Here is a 22233-nt window from a genome sequence, read left to right on the forward strand (position 1 = left end):
ATGGGATACAAGGAAAATAGGGTTTAAAGTTGAGTCAAGTGCAAAAGTTACAGAGTTCAATGAGCAGGTCAGATGATGCTAGTAAATGCATTCAAGGATGAGGTCAAGTGACTGAATTAAATCAGAGTGGGAAGGGGATTTTCTTCTCTACTAAAAAATATTTTGCTGTAAACTTCTGTTATAGCTAGTCTATACAGGGAGTGCAGAATTATTAGGCAAGTTGTATTTTTGAGGAATAATGTTATTATTGAACAACAACCATGTTCTCAATGAACCCAAAAAACTCATTAATATCAAAGCTGAATGTTTTTGGAAGTAGTTTTTAGTTTGTTTTTAGTTTTAGCTATTTTAGGGGGATATCTGTGTGTGCAGGTGACTATTACTGTGCATAATTATTAGGCAACTTAACAAAAAACAAATATATACTCATTTCAATTATTTATTTTTACCAGTGACACCAATATAACATCTCCACATTCACAAATATACATTTCTGACATTCAAAAACAAAACAAAAACAAATCAGCGACCAATATAGCCACCTTTCTTTGCAAGGACACTCAAAAGCCTGCCATCCATGGATTCTGTCAGTGTTTTGATCTGTTCACCATCAACATTGCGTGCGGCAGCAACCACAGCCTCCCAGACACTGTTCAGAGAGGTGTACTGTTTTCCCTCCTTGTAAATCTCACATTTGATGATGGACCACAGGTTCTCAATGGGGTTCAGATCAGGTGAACAAGGTGGCCATGTCATTAGTTTTTCTTCTTTTATACCCTTTCTTGCCAGCCACGCTGTGGAGTACTTGGACGCGTGTGATGGAGCATTGTCCTGCATGAAAATCATGTTTTCCTTGAAGGATGCAGACTTCTTCCTGTACCACTGCTTGAAGAAGGTGTCTTCCAGAAACTGGCAGTAGGACTGGGAGTTGAGCTCGACTCCATCCTCAACCCGAAAAGGCCCCACAAGCTCATCTTTGATGATACCAGCCCAAACCAGTACTCCACCTCCACCTTGCTGGCGTCTGAGTCGGACTGGAGCTCTCTGCCCTTTACCAATCCAGCCACGGGCCCATCCATCTGGCCCATCAAGACTCACTCTCATTTCATCAGTCCATAAAACCTTAGAAAAACCAGTCTTGAGATATTTCTTGGCCCAGTCTTGACGTTTCAGCTTGTATGTCTTGTTCAGTGGTGGTCGTCTTTCAGCCTTTCTTACCTTGGCCATGTCTCTGAGTATTGCACACCTTGTGCTTTTGGGCACTCCAGTGATGTTGCAGCTCTGAAATATGGCCAAACTGGTGGCAAGTGGCATCGTGGCAGCTGCACGCTTGACTTTTCTCAGTTCATGGGCAGTTATTTTGCGCCTTGGTTTTTCCACACGCTTCTTGCGACCCTGTTGACTATTTTGAATGAAACGCTTGATTGTTCGATGATCACGCTTCAGAAGCTTTGCAATTTTGAGACTGCTGCATCCCTCTGCAAGATATCTCACTATTTTTGACTTTTCTGAGCCTGTCAAGTCCTTCTTTTGACCCATTTTGCCAAAGGAAAGGACGTTGCCTAATAATTATGCACACCTGATATAGGGTGTTGATGTCATTAGACCACACCCCTTCTCATTACAGAGATGCACATCACCTATAATATGCTTAATTGGTAGTAGGCTTTCGAGCCTATACAGCTTGGAGTAAGACAACATGCATGAAGAGGATGATGTGGACAAAATACTCATTTGCCTAATAATTCTGCACTCCCTGTATAAATGTATAGAAAGTGAAAGCTTTGTCATCCTTACACAAGCCCCCATTAAATGTTCTAATTAAAACTGAGCAAAATGATAGAGATGTGACCTCAGAGCAGATATGCATGGGTACTGAGACCTCACTGCCAGTGCTAATTAGCTTGACATAGTAATCACATATTTCTCTCAGTTTCTAATTTTGGCTTCCACCTTGTGATTGCCATCTTACAAACCATCACAGACTAACTTGGACTGCAACTCATTAAATTGTGTTTATTTCCTCCGAGCAAATTTAGGAGATTGACCTTATTGTCTAAAATGTCTTAATTATGAAGACAGTTGTGGTAATATGGATTTACTTAGTCAGTGTGTACAATTAAGGTAAAGTATAATTATGATGATTATACTTAGTATAGTATAATTATTATGTGAATATAAATTGTTTCTACAAAAAGTAACTAAATGTATCCCTGTCTTCCTTCCTTCGGGCAAGTGCCTTAAACTTTTAAGAAATTTATCTTAATAAACTCTATATTATCTTTGGAAAAACACAAAGGCTCCGGCACACTTCCTTATGGGACACCTTTGACACAAGGGGCTAGTTTGGACAGGGTAGTTTGAACCGAAAATGATGCGTCTTTCTTGAGGACTTCATTTGGTCCACCTTGCTTGTACTTGGTTGGACCCACTTTTTCTTTTAGAACTGCTTTAATTCTTCCTGGCATAGATTCAACAACATGTCAGAAACATTGCGTTGATTGAGGCTACGTCCACATTAGCCTGGATAAATTAGAAAACGGCGTTTTCATCAGAAAACACTCCGTGTCCACACTATCATTTTCAGTCGTTTTCACAGAGTTGTGCATCCACATTGAAACGGCAGAAAACGCCTAAGTTCCAGTATTGCGCATGCGTGAAACGCAAGACGTTTCGACCTGCGTCAATTCTGTCTGCCGTTTAGTTACTTTCTGGCTCTTTGAAACGTCGCAGCAAAATGTCGAGGAAAAGCACCGAGTTTTTTAAGTGGACTAACAATGAGGTGTAGTTGTCGCTGCGAGTAACACAAAAGTACGAAGTTGCAAAAGCGATTGAGTTAAAGAATTTGAAGAAAAGCTATCTGGTCATGTACAAACTGATATTAATGTCTAATAGGGCTGTCAAAATTGAGCGCAAACAAAAGAACTGCTGTATAATGCCCTCCGCTATCTTAGCTTAATTGGTCACATGACTGCATCACATGATGCATGTGTCATCGTTTTCGAAAAGGCTCCGGGTTTGCCGTATACACTGCCACGCGTATCCGCTTTGGAGAGCGTTTTCCTTGACCGTCTCAGTGTGGACGGAAGGCCAAAACGGAGACAAAAAGATGCGTTTTCAAACGAAAACACATTAGTGTGGACATGGCCCAAAAAAAACCCAAAAAAAAAAAGAAAAAAAAAGAAAAGTGGCAGTATAATGTCCTCGTAAGTGGATATCAGGGCCTTGTAGAGCAATATTAAGTATTTTGGTCTAGACAACCCAAAATATGATGCCAGGTCCTAGGAGGTTAATGAACATGTTATCATTTTGAATTTGAAGGAGAGGTCAGAGGTCAAATATGATACTTCAAATTTTTCTACGGTACTTTCTGCACAGAAGCAAGTGTCTCTTATCTGTGCGCAGTCATCTGTTTAGCTGGGAGGACACTCTGGATGTGCACATTTGTGTTTTGTGTCAAGAAAAGCTGATATGTGTTCATACACTATATTCACTCATCCAGATCATTGAATTCTGGTGTTCTAAACACCTCCATTATCAGTGAAAGGAACTCTTCATGCTTCAGCATATTTTTTGGGACAATTTCATACTCCCATCTTTCTGGGAACAGTTTGGGAATGGTCCCTTCCTGCTCCAATATGACTCCATATTAGATTAGATGAATTAGATTAGATGAATTAGATGAATTAGAACATGAATGAGAGCAGAGCCTATGAGGCAGGCATCCTGATGTGGCCTCCTTGTCCAACATCAGTGTCTGACCTCACAAATGTGAAAGAATGAACAAAAATTCCCATTAACACACCTTGTGGAAAGCCTTCCAAAAGAGTTGAAGCTGTCATAGCTGAAGGGTGGGCCAACATCATATTCAACAGTATAGTGTGTCTGGAATACAAGTGATCATGGGCCGTCTACAATCGTCATGCTTTCTTGATGTTTAAGAATGTTTAATTTCTGAAAATGTTCAACTAAACAGCTAAAACCATAAGACCAAAATCCTCTTAAAGCAGTCCTCTAAATTCTTGCCAGATAACACAACAAACTATATATGAACAATGAATTTACAAACCAGGTGCCTGAGATGTCCAAAGAAAAAGAAGTTCAATTTCAAAACTGTACCTCAGTTCTTTTAAACAGTGAGTGAGTCTGCGGTCATTAGATGCACTTACAGTTTCATGGGGAAAGGCACAGGAAGGATGGAGATGCCTGTTTGAGGCCACAGACTGAGTGAGTGTCTCTCTATTGTTAGAACACCAGCTGTGAGAGTCCCTTACTTGCTGTAAGTTACCAGATAATGCAGCAAGTTCGAGATTTTACGACAGTCATAAGCTGCCATAAAAACATATGCTAGCTATTTTAGATAAATGTCTACCATGAATTACTATGTGCAGGACAAACAACAATGTTGCAAAATGTAGTGCAACACTTTTGTTGCACTACACTAGTGTAACAAAAATGTTGCACGAGACTTGTGGACTTTAATGTTTTAGCCTTGTGTTTGTTGTTTATGAACAAATGTTGATGTTCATTTATTCAGGTTGTAGTTAAATAGTTTTAGAACTTGGCAGAAAATAAATTATTTCTATGCCCTAAAAAAAAAAAAAAAAAAAAAAAAAAAAAAAAAAAGGACATGGCCTGAGATCTAGTGACTGTGGCGGCCATGTGAGTATAGTGCACTCACTGTCATGTTCAACAGTGAGTGCACTGTTGCCCATTTAATACTAGCTGAACATTAAGCAGTGTTCAGCTGGTATTAAATGGCCCAAAGTATCTCAAGAAAATATCCACATATGATTACACCACCATCAGCAGCCTGAGCCTGACCAGACCTTTCCAGTCTTCTATTGTCCAATTTTGGTGAGCTGTGAGAACTACAGCTTCAGTTTCTTGTTCTTAACTGACAAAAATGGCAACCTGACTTCTGGCATCAACAAGACATTTTTGCTGTTCACTGGACATTGACTTGTTTTCAAACCACTTTCTGGAAATCTCAGAGATGATCTACTGGGATTTGTTGGGAAAATCCCAGTACATCAGCAGTTTCTGGAATTGTCAGACTAGCCAGTCTGGCACCAACAACCTCAAAGTCGCTTAGGTCACCTTTTTCCCCCATTCTGATGCTCAGTTTGAACATCAGCAGTTTGTCTTGGCCATATCTATATGCCTAAATGCACTGAGTTGCTGCCATATGACTAGCTGATTAGATATTTGCATTAACGAGCAGTTGAACAGGTTTATCTGTGCAATTACCTCCTTCAGTGTTTACCCCAGCACTAATGGGTAAACTGCCAACATATGCTAAAGGTTTTCCACTACAGCAGGAACATTATCTCTCCCTGGCTCATTTATTTTTCACTTCCTTGTTTATTTTTTCCAAATATGAAGTGAAGTGAGGGACCCTTCAGGATACCCAACTCAAGCTTGCTGCTGCACTTACATGGCACCCCCCCCCCCCAGTGACAGACTTACAATGCAAGCTTTTGATCACAGAGGTGTAGTTAGACCATCAATTCAACGCAGTGCAAACACACTAACCTGAGAGACATACCAACGCTTGTTTAGACTACTGCTGTCAGCATTTCAGAAGCCCCACGCCCACCACAGCACCTAACCGTGGGCTCTGAATCTAGATTTCCCTTGAGGGGAAAATTAGTATTGTCACTTCCCACTTCCTGCTGAGATGAGCTTGATGTTTTATGCTTGATGAGCAATTAGCTAAGAAGATAAAAGCCAAACATTAATGCTGCACATATTCTAAATTTATATAACTATTTAGTAAGAGATGGTTGACTGATATGTTTTTTAGGACAACATAATCGAACGCTCAATTATACTAACAGGCATTATATGGCAAAAAGCGCTGTATTTTTTCCCAGCTCATAGTATTATTCTGTCATTTTTAGTGTCTTTCCAAGACTTTAAGAGATATTACTCATGCCATGTTATGTAAGATGAATGAAATATCTTGCCATTGAACATCTGTCAGATATGTTAATTAAAAGCACTTCTTTGTTGTGCCCGTGAAAGTGCAATTCAGATTGCTTTACATTTCTCTAAATGCAAATCAGCAGTATACAAGCACAATAATGAGGCTTAATTACAGCTCCATGATTAAAAGGGTGAGCTGGAAATGTTCTACAGTGAGTCATGTGAGCGTTGAAGCAGACTCGGCTGCCTGAACTAAAGCCTGCTCTTTATTTGCTTCGGGCTTGTTAAGTGTTCTTGAGTTCATAATCTGGATATTCAAGGTTACTTAAGAAATTCAGGCCTCCCCTGAAAAACCGTTTATTACTTTTAACGCAACTTGCGCTGCGAATCCTTGCTCATCACAGTCCTAATGATCTCCGCCATCCAGGGAAATTAAATTTCCTCTGTCCTTTACTTTAGGAATACACATGCACTTGAAGCTTTTTATACTTTACAGCACTTTCAGACCGAATAATAGTTTCTGTGTATCCGGGTTTGAGATGACAGTTTTTATTCACCAAACCAAAATGTCCTTGCCACGTTAAAGGCGTATAAAAAGAATCACGGCTGAAAAACTCGACCGCAACAAATGCCTCTTCACAAAAACAAGCAGTTGTAAAAGATCCATAAATAAACATCTCTCTGACAGTGAGCTTTATAAATCTCTAACGTGTAGGTGTAAGCTGTTACTGTATGTCACAGTAACACCCAGCCAGACGGCATGTACCAGAAAGAGTTGGTAGGCCTCCAGAGTGTAATTTGCCCCCAACCACTTCCACTCTAGTGGAAGACTGCATCTCTTGGGAAGGCAGACACTCTTCACACTGACTCATCTTATGTGTGTGTGTGTTTGTGCGTGTGTGTGTGTGTGTGTGTGTGTGTGTGTGTGTGTGTGTGTGTGTGTATAGGGTTAGTCTTCGAGTGCATTTGTGGTTAGTAGGGCAAGTTTAGCAGAACTCACACCCTGAAATGACTGATTGCAAGAGACAGGATGCCTCATGAAGGAATGAAGGCAGGACAGATTTCATGTTCTTTCTGTGAAAGCTCCGTTTCAGCAAAACATGCACTACAGTGTGTGGGAGAGTGATTGTTAGGTTCATTAACACCAACATGCTGCACATTCTGGCCGCCTGTTAAAAGGCAGACGAACCAACACCTGTTAATGTATTACTGTGTTTTTTTTCTTTTACTGCTTATGTTTTAGTATAGCTGGCATGTGCTGTCACATATTTATCTTTCATTCTGGATGTTTGTCACTCCTAAAGAGTAGCATTAGTGTGATACAACTAAAAACCACAACAAAAAAGGTATAAATTACATGCTATATAATCTGGAGATACAATAAAATTGTACCTACTGTTGTTTAATGTAATTCATGCCCAGCCTATTTAGAACAGGTCAAGTGTTAAAGAGGGAAAATAATCTTCAGGAAGTTGTATTGCTGATAACATCTCATCTCTCCCCTGCTTTCCAAACCTCTTTGCAAAGCAGAGCCACTGAGACAGTAACGCTGAACAAGTTCAACCCACTGCTGGCAATGCTAAAAAGAAAAGGGAATACGGAAATGGCTAGAAGAGGAGTGTTTGAGCAAGGATGTAATTCAGTGCTTTGCTGCTTTGTTCACAGACATTTACCACGCCTCAAGCTTCCTTCATCTACACCAACTCATACTAATTCGCTCAACTCATCTCTATTTTTTGTTTAAAAAAAAATAGAAAAATTGAATATTTTCAGAAAAGAAAAATGAATATATTTTATTTCCATAATAGCACACAGTTAGTTAAGGCTTAGCCTACTAATCTCCCAACTGACTTTTTCTTTTATATATCCTGCCTTTGCTTTTCACCCACTGTCTCTCCCTCCTGCTGTGCAAGGAAAGAGAAGAAAAATATCACATATAAGAATTGGGGGGAAGGAACAGATTACCACTTTTCATGTGAACAAAAAGATAGCTTGTTGCTGTAAAATAGCCCAATGTTACAGGGTATATACTCACGTTGTGAGCAGCCAGCGGGACTGCTTGGCCAGTCCCAGACAGGCCAGCAGGCAGATGATCAGGTCCAGGATGAGGAGCAGCAGGTATGTGAGCCACCTGCAGACACAGACAGACCACAAAATTAAACTGCTGCTGGTGAATGCCTTTTATTTATGGGAGGTGATGGAACATGGGAGGTTAAAAAGAAATTCAGTTTCTGAAATGTAGCTTTTATTTTTGTAGTTTTGCCTTTATTTCTACCCGTAGTAATACCTTTGTTGTCAATAGCTGGAGATGGGTTTCTCTTGAAAGCAACCAACAACATTCTTTCACAGCAGGCATCACTACCAATTTATTTTAAATTACACATACAGAAATATGAATTCTGAGAGGTAAATCTGCCACATAATTGTTTAAAATTGCACCTCACTCCTCTGTGCTAGCTAGTGGTTTAGCAACTGTTAAAAAACAGGGTTTACAAGCATTTATTCTGCAGAGAATCATTCTTATTATAATTAATCAAAACATACAGAAAAATTCGATCGATGTTGGAACCTAGTGAAATAAAAAATGACTCGTAAAGACAAGCAGGAAAAGAAAGAAAGGGTAAAGTATTGCACCTAATTTCACATCATCGGATACGTGCATTAGAGGCGTGTGTGAAAGTGTGTTCGTGCTCGCGGGTATAACGTGGTAGAGTTGTCCACCTCACTGTAACCATCTGTTATTCGAACAGTTTGTGGCTGGACATAGTAAACCTGTCCAGATGGCTTATAATGAATGGATTCAAATCCATGTGGCTGAATGTTTCATGGTATGAAAAATACAAACTGTGGGGAATCGTTTCAGTTTAATTTCCTGTCTATTTCCATCGTTGTTCATCTTCCACCCTGCATACATAACTCTGACATCACTTTGTATATTCTTATTGTGTATTTAATCATTTCTTTCTACTTCTCACCAGCCAGAGTTTCTACCCCTCTGAGAGAATCCATCTCACATCTTTTCTCCATCTTTTTCCTTTTCCTCCCCCTCTTCGTCAGTCTCTTTAATCTCTCTCCCCTCTCTCTCTTTCCCTTTTAGCCCCTTTTCTCTCCCTCGCCGCCATCTCCTTCCTCGTTTTATCTTCCCCCCCTCGGCAGGGGACAGTACAAGAAGCTGGGGCATCAGCATGGGAGGTACTTCAGTAACGCTGCCACCTTGTTGTCTATGTTATCCTAATCTAATTAGAGTCTGAGCAAAGCATGAATACATGCAGGAGGTTGAACGGGCGGCATGTATGTATAATAAAAAGCAAGACCTCTTTTCCTCAAGAAACAAAATACACACTGAGATTTGTCAGTCTTTCCTGATGTTTTGTTCAAGTTCTACCTGTTTACCCTCACAGACAGGTCAAAGGTGACTGGATCCTGCATCTAAGCGTCAGGTCATTTCATGAGAAAAAAATCTGGCTTTTGAAAGTGTTTATGTACACAAATATTTAACTGTCTGCAATGTATCTGACTTCAAAACACAGGAATAACAATGAAAAATCGCTCTTCCATTTTTAATCGCTTATCCTTGTGAAGGGCACGTTGCCAGTCCATCACAGGGATAACACCCAGAGACAGACAGTCATTCACACTCAGATTAATACCTACGGCCAATTTAGAATCACCAGTTAATCATTAATTAATCTAAGAGGCATGTCTGTGGACCGTGGGAGGAAGCTGCAGCCCCTGGTGAGGACCCACACAAGCACAGAGAGAACAGGTAAACTCTGCTGGGCAGTTCTTTCCACTTAGAAACCATGTAGATAAAGAAAAAAGGTACTGATGTTGTCAATATCTTAACCTGATGTGGTAAAAACAGATCAATAGAGAGAGAATAAAACTGCATGGTAAACTAAGAATGGTTAGGAACAGTAGTTTTGCATTGGGCCACAGTTAAAATAAATACTGAGCAATTCCTGGAAGTAATAATGTTACTTTTTGTGACTAAGTAAGAAAACAACACTGGAAGAGTGAACAACACACAGGCTTTTATAAGTTCAACATGAAAAAGAAAAGAAGAAAAAAGAAAAACAGGAAGCACACACAGCCAACCGCACAGAAACTATTTGTTGGAGTGCAGCAGTGATAATGAGTCCATTAACAGCTTACAATGTCTGGCTGTCTGCTTGCAGTCTGCCTACACTTCTAGCATGGAGCTATGCGGGGTATTGATTTATTGGCTGAGCAAAGGAGTCACATTACAGATCAATACAAACACATAAGCCTGTCTGTTACTGCAGACTCCACAGAAAACACCACTGAGCCTATTCAAGAATAAAAATAAAAACTGGACATGAGCCCATTTTTTTCCTCTAAAACGATGAGAGTAACAACAGTGAGACAAAGCCTCGGAAAATAGTTCCGCTAACACGTTGCAGTAGTTTTTGCAGTAATAGCTGCTGTTTTCATTTATGCAATGATTGCTAATTATTCAATAGGATGCTTTTTTTGAACATCCTAAAGAACTGTCTGGAAGATAATTCACATGCAGTATGTAGGTACACACACAAACACAGCTGCATTATTATTTAAACCCACCCAATAAATATTATGTGAGATATTCAGGTCATAGCATGTAGAAAGTAATCTATTCTACCGTGTTTAAATTGCTCATTGCAGCTATAAAATGAATGTGAATGACTATATGCAAGTTTGTTTTATTTGGATTATTTTTTTTAACATAACACTGATGAATTAGCTTTTTAGGTGCACCGATGCTTAGATGTCTTCTAGATAAACTTTTGCCATATAAACTGATTAAAGACTGCATGTATTTATGAAAAGTAAACTTGTTCCAAAGTTATTAATAATTATATTCCTTAAACACTTTTCTACTGATTTTCATTGTATAAATAAATTTGAAAATTTCACCTCCCACGTGTCTGGGAAGCTTTAAACCGTTAAAAATGTTCAGGGCAACGGAAACGTGCACCAACAGAAATAACCTTCCTGAATCCTGTCCTCGAGCTCTGGGTGTTTTTCTCCTCCTGTTTAACTAGACACTTTTATAGCATCGAGTAAACAGATTCGCACACAGTACAACCTTGACACATGTACTCTTCTGTTCCCCACCTGTAGTACTCTATGGTTGCTGACTGATCGGCAATGGATGCCAGGTCCACTTTAGCTTTTTCCCAGTCAGACAGTCCGAGCAGCTGTTTGATCACATTGTCAGCCATCTGCTGCATGAACTGCAGGGTCTGCACGTAGTCGCCCCGTGTTGCAAAGATCTCATCAAGCCTCGCAAGGTGCTGGTGCAGCCCACTCCTCATGTTGCCCATGGTGCCTGAAACCTGGAGCGCACAAGAAGAAAGAGTGGGGTAAGATTAACTGACACAGCAAATACAGTTAGAGGGTATGAGTCAATGGTATTATAATACATTAATAGATCTATCTAAAGTACTGCATAGAAGTCCTGAGAAACTAAATTTCTTTCTGTGTTTTTTAGGAAAATTAGGTGGTGATTTATTGAAAAACATGCAAATGTACACAGAAATAAAAAATACAACCTGTAAGGCAAAAAAGAGAGTTTGTTCACTTTCAAAAAGCTTGAAAGTCAGTATTTGGTATGACCACCTTTATTCTTCAACACAGCCTGAACTCTCTTAGGCAAGTGTTCTTCTAACTTTTATAAGTAGTCTTCAGGAATAGTTTTCTAAACTTCTTGAAGGACATTCCACAGCTCCTTTGGCAGTCTTTTATCCCCTTCTCTGTCAAGATGAACCGCTTTAATAATGTGTGCTTGCTTTTTTATTCATTTATGTTTTTACTGTATAGGTTCTCCTCGTGTATCGTGTGGAGTATGTGATGATGGGAATTAGGTGAATTATGTGGGATCAATAAGATGTTGAGCAGGGGTAGGAATTAATAAGTATGTTCATACTTCTTCCTACTCCTTTTCAGACCAAACATTGTTACATTATGTCAGACGATTTTGTTTTATTTCATTATATATTTTTTGTTTATCTGAACACATACGTGTGTGTGTGTATATCTACATATATATTCGTATCTGTAAATGAAAATATATGTAGTGTGTATATATTGTTTTTTGTTTTATATGTCTGAAACAAATAAAGATACGATACGATACGATACGATACTGTTGTTGTTGAAGCAATCAGACAGTTTCCAGACGGTACAGCATGGTTGATCAAAAGCTGATGGCTCAAACACAGCCTAAAACAATCACAGAGCCTCCACTGTGTTTTACAAAGGGCTAAAAACAGACAGTTTTAACCCGTTTCTGACCTCTTCTGACTCTCAGATAGTATTCGTCTGCAACCTTGACAGTTCTTTTGCACTTAACATGCCAAAGTCCATGTTTTTTGTTTTTTTTTAAGGACACATTGCAAAGATATGCCAATAGCTCTATCAGAATCACCTTGCTGGTGCAAAAATACTATTTCATGCCTGACAAGTTCACAAATTATGTGTTTTTGCAAAAGCAGCTAGTAACAAAGTCCTTAAAGCTATCTTATCAGGTACAAGGACTGGATTGCAGAAGGATGTAAAAACAGTTCATCTATCTATCTGTCTGAAACAATGTACTTAACAGCAGTGAATTGTAGCAATGGACTACATATACTAAGTATAATATGCTTCTAATAATATTCTAAATATAGAAATTTTCTGTTGCTTAAAGTGAGGCACTCAACCGGTCAGTCAACAGCTGCTCTTATTCAGCTTTTCACTGAACAATGAACAGAAAAGTCCATATGAAACAGCTGTGTGTGTGTGTGTGTGTGTGTGTGTGTGTGTGTGTGTGTGTGTGTGTGTGTGTGTGTGTGTGTGTGTGTGTGTGTGTGTGCGTGTGCGTGTGCGTGTGTGTGTAGGAAATCAACATTGAAGTAATTCATCTTCATGTGTTAAATGCTTAGGCAGTGAGAAGTCTTCTTCAACATGTATGAACTTCCATTAGTTTACAACATCTCCAACAAAAGCAGACGAAGCAGGAAACGCAATCAATCTGAGGCCACTCCCTGACCTTTAGCCATGCGCTTAGCGTGGTTAAAGGTCAGGGAATAGCCTGACCTTTATGGGGATGGCAACATCTCTCTGTTGGTCAGTAAGTCTCTCCACCGCTTTGTTAAAACATCTTTAAAATTATCTAAAAAAAATCAACTGTTAAAAAAAATGGTTTTCATAGTTTCCACATCGTAGATTATGAATCAAAGCACTCAAATCCTTGGAAGAGAAATGACTTGAAAGTCAAATGACTACTTAGTGTGTTCTCATCCAGTTTTGCACTATAGATTTTTTTTTAACATGCAGGTTAGATTTAAGCACCTGGAAAGATACTAACACAGACCTTTACAACAGTAACCCCACATCATGCAAAAGCTGATGCCATAACTCAGTGTTGCACACCACTGCTGAAGACAACTTGTACTTGTTAGTGTAAGATGACGAACATGTCAAGACTTGCACACTCATTAGCATTTAGCTTATAGCCCTGAGTAATAAAGCGTTTTCATAAACCTGTCAGACAACTAGCATTAACCACAACATTTTTGCTTTTCTTCATGGCAATAAGAAACCGAAGCTCCTGGAGAAAACTCAAGCAAGCACAGGAACAACATGCAGGCTCCACACACAAGGACTCTGTCTGGGTTCAAATCAAGTATCCTATGAGGCACTGACCCACCGTGCTGCCATAGAGTCAACCCACCAGCCTTTAACGCTTGAAGTCTTATTCACAGAAAACTCATCAATACAACTGATGCTTTAATGAGTTGTCAGCAAAACATACAAGTTTGAACACAGCATAATGTTTTCTATGCCAGACTTTTCTGCTAAAATAATAATGTACTGACAGTGTTTTTTTTATTACTGAGGTCATGTGTTTGCCTGAAAGAAGTTCCCAGAATTATGGACAAAGGTGAGATTTTTCGTAAACATGGAGGTTGGTCTGTGCTGCCACTCAGCAGCAGAGCTCAGACAGAGGACCGTGTGGGAGAGCTGGGCTACTGTGCATGTTGATGCAGTTTTAGTTTAAGTAAACAGATCAGCTTGGAAAACAGCCAAAACTAGAAATCGCAGAGGCAAAACAGCAGGTTTGCTAGTGCTGCTGTTGGTGGTTAGATATTTTTTTCAAACCAACACCTCACTATGAGACTTTTATTTACCTGTTTAAGCCCAAAAGGAAGAGTGATCCCCTAAGCCAAACAACAAACAGATAAACAGCAAACAGACACATTTATTGTGACAAATCACATTTTTATTTATGGCCGAGACAACATTATACAGTATTTATGTAACAAATATCGAACCATCTTCTTGGGTTTAATTACTGTGTACTTTGCTTGAAGGGAGAAGTTGTTTACAGGGAAATGGTGTTCGTGGAGACAACCTGCTATAAGATAATTAAAAAGGGAAATAAGCGCTCTTATTCAGCTCTGGGTACTTGGCATTCACAAGCAAGACTACTCATATTGTTGTTGGCTTTGTCAGGGACAAGGCTTGCTGAAGCTAAAAGGAAAGTTTGGATAGCAGTAATTAGTTGGTTTTGCATGTAATGTGTGGGCCACATTATACAGCTTACGGAAGAGCTGAGAATAAATACATAATGAGAAAAAAAGGAAGAGAAAGGTTAAGTTCAGCTGATTGAGAATTGTTTGCTAAACTTTCATAAATATGTCTTCATAAACGAATCATTGGACTGCCCACAATTAAAACTATATTTTTCTTTCAAAAAGTGAACGATATTAGACATAATGCGTTATAACATGAATAATGTTTACTAGAATGTCTCAAATCGAGTTTTTTTGCTATTAATGCAGATTCATTTCCTTTTCGTGTGATCTGACTACCCAGGTCAAAATTCCAAACATAAGAGAAACCAGATGAAGTTTGATTTAGTTTATCTTCCTTTGTATTTAACTTTGATAAAGTTGTGCATGTTGTTAATCCTTTTGATGAACGATGCTATTCCATAAGGTCGCTCCTTACAAAATTAGTCATTAGATGTCGATTACCTTAATGAAAAAATCTAACCTGACATACTTGTATAAAAGCAGAGCAACTACTGAAAATCACAGGTTTAAAGAACTCGTCCATTCTTATAGTGAGACAGAAAAGGGAGTTAGATGTGATGTGATTAAAGTAGAGTTAGGTGGATCCAAGTGTAGACACTTGTAAGCCATCTGGGCATTGGGGGGAAAATCCAATGCACAGCAGCAGATCTACAACAGAAAGGCTGAAAAAGAAAAGAATTACAATGTTGCAATGAGCCAGTAAAATTCAACTTGGTTGAAATGCTGTGTTGGGACCTTAAGAGAGCTGTGGATAAAACAAATTCCCACAAAATCCAATTAACTAAAGCAATGTTTTAGAGAAGGATCATTCTGTGGATCAGAATTCCTCCTCAACGATGTGAGAGACTGATAAAGTCATACAGAAAATAATCACTACAAGTTATTGCTGCTGAAAGTGCTCCTATGAGCTGCTGAATAATGGGGTGCACACAGTGCTGTGAAAACATCACATTTCCTTACATCATTCATACTGGTGCGCCTCCTGATTTATGGGTGAATGTTTTCAGAGGACGTTAATATAGTATTCTCAAAGAAATTGATCACTTTAATCGCAGCAAACCTTTTTAATTTTCATTTAAAGTTATCACTTTGATTGATTGCCATAAGAATAATCAGACAGAGATCCAGCACACAGTGGCTTCTGGGTTTTACAAAAAGAAACAGATCGTATGCACAGGCATGTAGCACTCTGTACTTTGTTATCTGATCACTCATCAATACATCTTCTTCTTCAAACTGAGAAGATGAAATTGCAGATGAAAAATGAAAGCACATATCTGATCCTCGCCTCCTGTGTAAAAATCTTATCTAAAATGCCCAGGGAGACAGACAATCCAGCTAATCTCTCCTTCATCTTGGTTTGATACTCACTGTGTGGGTTGATCCGCACCGATCAAGAAGATATAATTCCCCTTTTCCAGTCATCTCAGCCTTTATCTCAGACTGATGTTTTAAGGGCACGGAGAAGTACTTTCCGCCTCACATCTTTTCTAAACAAACAATTTACAGTAGATTGTACTCAGTGCCTAGCTATTTTCTTGTGGGATATTCATTTCTACATGCCAGAGGGTAAACAACAAACAATGAAAAAAGTCTAAAGAACCATTATACGTGACATTATTCGGATAAAATATGCGTAACCTTAAGCAGAGAAAAATGACAATGGGGTGTGACGTTTCAAATGTAGATTCTCGCTTCAGGAAATGGAAAAAAAATACAGATCAATGGGAATCATGTGCAGACTCTTGTTTACACATTTTAAAGCCCCTGAGCATCATTTGAAGGGGAGAAACAGTTATGTAGTCTCAGATCCTACTTACAGAAAACCTTGCCATTTGCCATGTCCATCTTTCAAAACGCCATCATTTTTTCCAATGACGTATTGTAATGCCCACGGGTAACTTAATCCATCCTGTCTCCTAAGGCCTGTACACATTTCAGGCAAGAAATGTTTCCTTTGTTTAGCCCTCAGGGAGACCTACGGCCATTTTTTCGTCCTCAGCGTTTTTTAATATTAGGCCATTTTCACTGTGTTGAATAGAATATAGCCAAACCTTCCAACCCTTTTTTTTCCCTTTTTTCTTTAGAATTGCAGTCTCCGTTTATTCGATTAGCTTAAAGTGGCTAAGCTACAAACCGCCATCCACTTGAGGTCCTAGAGCCATAAATCGCCCCATTGACTTCCATTATAAACGCTATTTTTCACTGCAGAATTATTACCGTTAACATCTGGGTGATGGCTTAGGTTTCATTTTTGTTTTGGACAAGAGGCCTTAGAATTGTAATTTTTTTATTTGTCCACCGGGTGGCGCCCTTGCTCCACATTTGACCCGGGGCTGGAAAACAGCGGGCTGCTTGGACAGACCTGCGGGGAATGAAGCCTCATTTCCGGCGTGCAGCAGCGGCTTCGCCCGCTGATCGGACGGGACCATTTTCGGCCCCTAGGACCGTATGAGGGTGCCTTTTTTTTGTAGTCAACAGGAAATGACGTATTTGTTGTCACGTGGTATCGGATGTGTGTGCTGCAAAAATGAGTCCCCGGTGATCGTGCCCCGGTAATCGTCGCGACTTACCCCGGCAAGAATGCACTTATTTCGACCTAGAGGAGGAGCATTTGCCGCCTGGAGACCATTTTCTGGTCCTGAAAAAAAAATAAAAGGCGATCGAAATGACTGTTGGTGCCAATCTTTAGTCCATCTAAAGGCCTAATTATAATAACAATTGAATATTACCTCAAATGGTTTTTTTGGAAAATATTCAAGTTTTATGTTTTTGGGGCAAAAAAAGCAGTGCGCTCATGTGACGAAACCGGGATATAAAGGGTTAAAATCCGCGAAATGTAATTAAAACTTGACATGAATATTTCAAGGAGAAGTAGGTCTAAAAGATTGGCTAATTTAAAGTGGAATAAAATATTAATGTATAAATTTTTTATAGCACTTTTTTGGGCGTGGTCGATTGGGACCGATAGTGTGTGCATTTTATGAAATGCGCTCCTGCAAAAAAAATAAAAGGCGATCGAAATGACTGTTGGTGCCAATCTTTGGTCCATCCAAAGGCCTAATTAAAAGTACAATAAAATATAACTTTCAAATGTATTTTATGGAAAATATTTCATTTTTTCATTTTTTTCGCCAAAAACGGCCGTGCGCTCATGTGACAAAACCGGGATATAAAGGGTTAAAATCCGCGAAATATAATTAAAACTTTATATGAATATTTCAAGGAGAAGTAGGTCTAAAATATTGGCTAATTTAAAGTGGAAAAAAATATTAATGTATAATCTTTTTATAGCACTTTTTATGGCAAGGTCGATTTTTGGCTCTAGGACCTCATAAGGGGTACTTTTTTTAGGACCCCCCCAAGGGTTAAGCCCTGGTCTGAGATTCTACAGAATATAAATGCCACTTCCTTCACTAGAATTCGATCTCTATCTTTAAGCCTGTTCGGGCTGGTATGTCTCTGTGGAAGTGATGCCTCAGAGAGATGAGGGATCACAAAACAGAGAGTGAATGTAAAAGAACAGTTCTAATTTGAGGCACAAACCTCCCAGAAAGTGTTCGTCTCTGAGATGAACCATGTAAAAAGAAAAGAAAAAAAAGGAGTAATTTCTAATTCTTTGTAGTGTTTTCCTTTTTAAAAATTCAGTGCTGCTGAGCAGGCATCACAGAATCACTTACAATCGTCTCGTAATTGCTTGATAAATGAGAACCGTTTGACTGTATTTTTGAAATTTAAAAAAAGGATAAGATATGGAATCAGATCTTTTTTCTGCAATCCATTGTGTCTGTATGATAGAAGAAGAGAAAAGTTTCTTCAATTAAAATTGAATGTGGGAGCTAGAGCGTGAAATGGAACATGGGTCTGAAGTGCCTTGGCAGCTCGGTCACAGTTAAAGATAGAGACCATCTTCACCACTGGGTACCGAAGCTCTGAAAACATCTCTTTAAAAATAAATTCCTTTTTTAAGTTTGATACTGAATGATCACGAAGCTTCTAGGAGGTCATCCTTCAGAGTGGATTAGTGGTGTTTATGAGTTTGTTGATGAAAGACTGAACAAGTTTTCAAAGATGATGTTTCTCCTTAAGTTTTTGCAAAACTGTTACTTCTTCTACACATTTTGAGGTAAAGCATCAGTTGCTCTGATAAAGATAAGTCTCACATCGCTGGTTTTCTCCAATTTAGATATTTACACACAGAGTGATGCAGTCCACTGCCTCAGCAAACACCTTGTTTGTCTCCTTACTGTGGAAGAGCAGTTTTGCTTTCAGGCTCTTTCCTGTTATCCAAAATCCTCTCCCATTCCCTATACATGAGCAAAACCATCCACAGTCCAACTGTTTGTTCTAAATTAACTTGTACATTTTGGTGCTGGACTTTCAATTCCCCTTTGACTGCAACAGTTTATTACAATCCTCAAAAAGAGTGTTTTGCTTGAGAAAATTTATGCTAAACACATGCGCATAGGCCTATAAAAACAAGCCATGCTTCTATTCTACTCATTTCCAGTTACACTGAATGAAACAACTACATTTGCAGAAAACCAACGAATAGTCGTAAATTTAGCAAAACTGGCATGTACCACAGACTCCATGAAAATCTGTAGTTTGTGGCACAGTTTAGTCAACTGGTGTTGTGGTAGTCACATCAATGGCAGTAATATGCTGTCATGTTGAACTACAAACTTCTAGGTAAAAGAACTACAGCAGTGAACACAAATTCACCTTTTCCTATAAACCTGTATGTAAGTAGAGATGGATGTGATCACCACGAAATTGCCAAAAGCTGTAGTTCTTCCAATAACAATGTGAAGCTGTTTAGATATTTTGCATGGGACAAAAACAGTCTGGTGCCTTTAGACATGTTCATGTGGACTGAATTGATTTTTGAACCAGCTTTACATCGTTATTAGAAGAACTACATCTTTTGGTGATGTCATGGTGATTACATCTGTACAGACTGTTTTTGCCCCATATAAATATGCATTTACATATTTTACATGGGACAAAAACAGTCTGAGGGCTTACCGACATGGGTTTTGGAACCATCGTCAAGTTGCTGTCAGTTGAGGAACATTTGACACTTGTTCATCAATTTAAATTTTAATCCCCAGATGTTGATGCTTATGTCTAGGCCACACACATGTCAATCGCCAGCTCTACTTTACCCCTAACAATACCTCAAGATACTTAAATTTCTTTGAGAAATGTCATTTCTAAGAGACAGAAGAAAAACCATGGTCAGGCTGTAAATATGGGCATACAAGGTGCTCATAAAATACCAGAAGCTTGGCCGGAAACACTCTTTCCCTACAACCATAATAAATTCACCTGGACAGAATAGGGCTCTATGTGACCTTGAATATGTTCTTTATGTTCCGTTGAGGTTTTTTGACACTTAATATAAGCGAGTTAAACATCAGGTTCTTACACTAGGAGTATTTACAAAAATAACTATAATAAATAAATAATTGTGTTTCAATATTAGCTTGTATAACGAAAAGCTTACCGTTTTGTGTTATTACAGAAGCTTCTAGTGAGAATGGTGTAAAATGGTGTCAGGCCAGCATCCAAACCTTAGTTGAGCTCCGGCCAATTGTTCAGTTACTGACCCAGACACTGACCTAGTCCACTGGATGATTGCTTTCCAAAAGCTCTAATAACATCCGTCACCCGCAGAGTTATTATTGGTGTTTAAACACTCCAAATATGAGATCAGTCCCATTACCACTAAAAGGCATCCAAGCGGGCCAGTTTCCAGAGCTAACATTACTGTTCGAAAGCAATGCTGCTGAAATGCAAGTGTTTTTTTTTTAAACTCACTTTCCCAATAGGTTTATTTCGTGGTCTGCCTCAGAGGGAATTGAGTTTGTTAAATTTTTATAACAAACTGAACTAAACTTGTAAAGTAGGGCTGAACGATATATCGCATTTGCGATAATATCGCGACATGATCAAGTGCAATTTTCTAACCGCAAAGGCTGCGATTATACTCTGGACATGTCCAAATTCATGGGCTGCATCCTCCTGAGGCCGCATTTGTAGACCGATTACGTCACAGCGACGCGCCGAAGGCTGTCCAAATTACTACCATATCCCAGAATTCATAGCGCGGCCCAGCCAAACTCCAGTTTCCAACAATGGCGGCCGCTACTAAGTTTTAAAATTACTCATACTAATCTTTCTGGGTCACAAAATAAACTTTTAAAATATTTTCAGGCGAGAAAGTAGTTGTGTAAACATCAAATATCTGCTCGGTTTATCAAGATATCCCATATTTGCAAAAGTGCTTCGACGTTTTCAGAGGCGTCTGCTACCCACCAGCTCGACAGCTAGCCGGGAGCTCGAGGGTTACTGATGCGGCCGAGAACGGCACAACTCCCGGCACATCATTTTCAGATCACCGCGGAGTTTCGCTGCTCGGGTTAAACGTGATATATAAGTCACTTAGACAACCTAAAAATGTTATTGTTGGGCTTTTTTCAGTGTTTTGTTTGTTCGTGAGTAAATCGGTTTGGCTGAGATTAAAGTTATTAGATTAGATAAAATAAAACTTTATTAATCCCCCGGGTGGGTTCCTCCTTGGTTTTCACACAGCTGACTAAACGTCAAACAGAAAACGTATTAAACAGAAGTATGAAACAGTCGAGAATTTACACCAGTGTCTGGTTATATTTTAGATAGCAAGAAGCAGACGGCCGAGTTTATTAAACTCCACCGAGACAGCGGTGACGCTAATCAGAACTAGACCGTCCAATTTCACGCCTTTAAATTTTAAAGGCGTGTTTGTGTGTGTGTTTATACAATTGCTATTATGTTTGCACTTTATGTGTAATGTTACTGACTGCAGAGATCAGTAAGATGTGTGTATTTTTTATTTATTAGTTTTATTTATTTAATATTATTTTTTTAATTTAATGACTGTCTAGTAGTTCACAGATGTCGAAAAACTGAGTGTGGTAAAGCCACTGATTTTTTTTATGTATATTTCTGCAATCTGCACATTGTACTGACTTTCATTTTAATGTTTACACCAGGGTTCCTTGTCAGCACTTTATGCTCAGATGTTTGTAAGCTAAAAATAAACTATTGTGTATGTTCAAATATACTGTTGTGATTGAAGAAGTTAAATAAAAATGTCAGTCATCAATTCATGCATCACCTCATGTCATCATAACAGAGGTCTGTCTTCCAGGAAAGAACAGTTTAAAATTAATGTAATATAGTATTGGCCATACTATATGATGTATTGCTTGTCTTTGTTTAATAATACAGAAGACAAAGACCTTAAAAAATAATCGCATATCGCATCGCAATCGCAATATTGGGGCAAAAAATCGCAATTAGATTATTTTCCATAATCGTTCAGCCCTATTGTAAAGTGTGCATCTTTTTTTATTGTTTTGAGCTTAAGAGTGGAGAGTTGTTCACAGATTCTCACTATGTATGACTAGTGTATAGTATGTTGCATGGTTGATGTTATGTACTGTAGACCAAAGCACCACTTAGGAAGTCTGCATAAAAATGATTGGTCCTAGCTAACAAGTTGTGTGCATGCAAGGCAGGTAAGCTGTGTGTATCAACTGCAATTGTTATAGTTTCAGCATCACCACCAGTTGTAATTGGCTATGCAGCATTAATTGTTTAATAACCTGTTTGTTATTTAGACGCTGTGGTGCATCCTTCATCTGCGTATTTGGCTCTCTATTTTTTTCCAATTTAA

The 22233-nt window shown here is 38.9% G+C and overlaps 1 protein-coding gene across 1 annotated transcript in view; it reads right to left on the reverse strand.

Moving 5' to 3' along the window:
• ttyh2 (tweety family member 2) overlaps positions 1-22233 on the reverse strand; it is an 83937-nt gene that overhangs the window by 23562 nt on the left and 38142 nt on the right. The window contains exons 4-5 of the mRNA XM_085360961.1: positions 11047-11267; positions 7964-8059 (exon numbers count right to left, since the gene is read on the reverse strand). Of these exons, the coding sequence (XP_085217087.1) occupies positions 7964-8059; positions 11047-11267 (317 nt within the window). The remainder of the gene's footprint in view (positions 1-7963; positions 8060-11046; positions 11268-22233) is intronic.

The sequence above is a fragment of the Diplotaxodon limnothrissa genome, linkage group LG8 (assembly GCF_057381915.1).
Source record: "Diplotaxodon limnothrissa isolate DT_005_m linkage group LG8, D_limnothrissa_male_GT1.1, whole genome shotgun sequence".
Taxonomy (NCBI): domain Eukaryota; kingdom Metazoa; phylum Chordata; class Actinopteri; order Cichliformes; family Cichlidae; genus Diplotaxodon; species Diplotaxodon limnothrissa.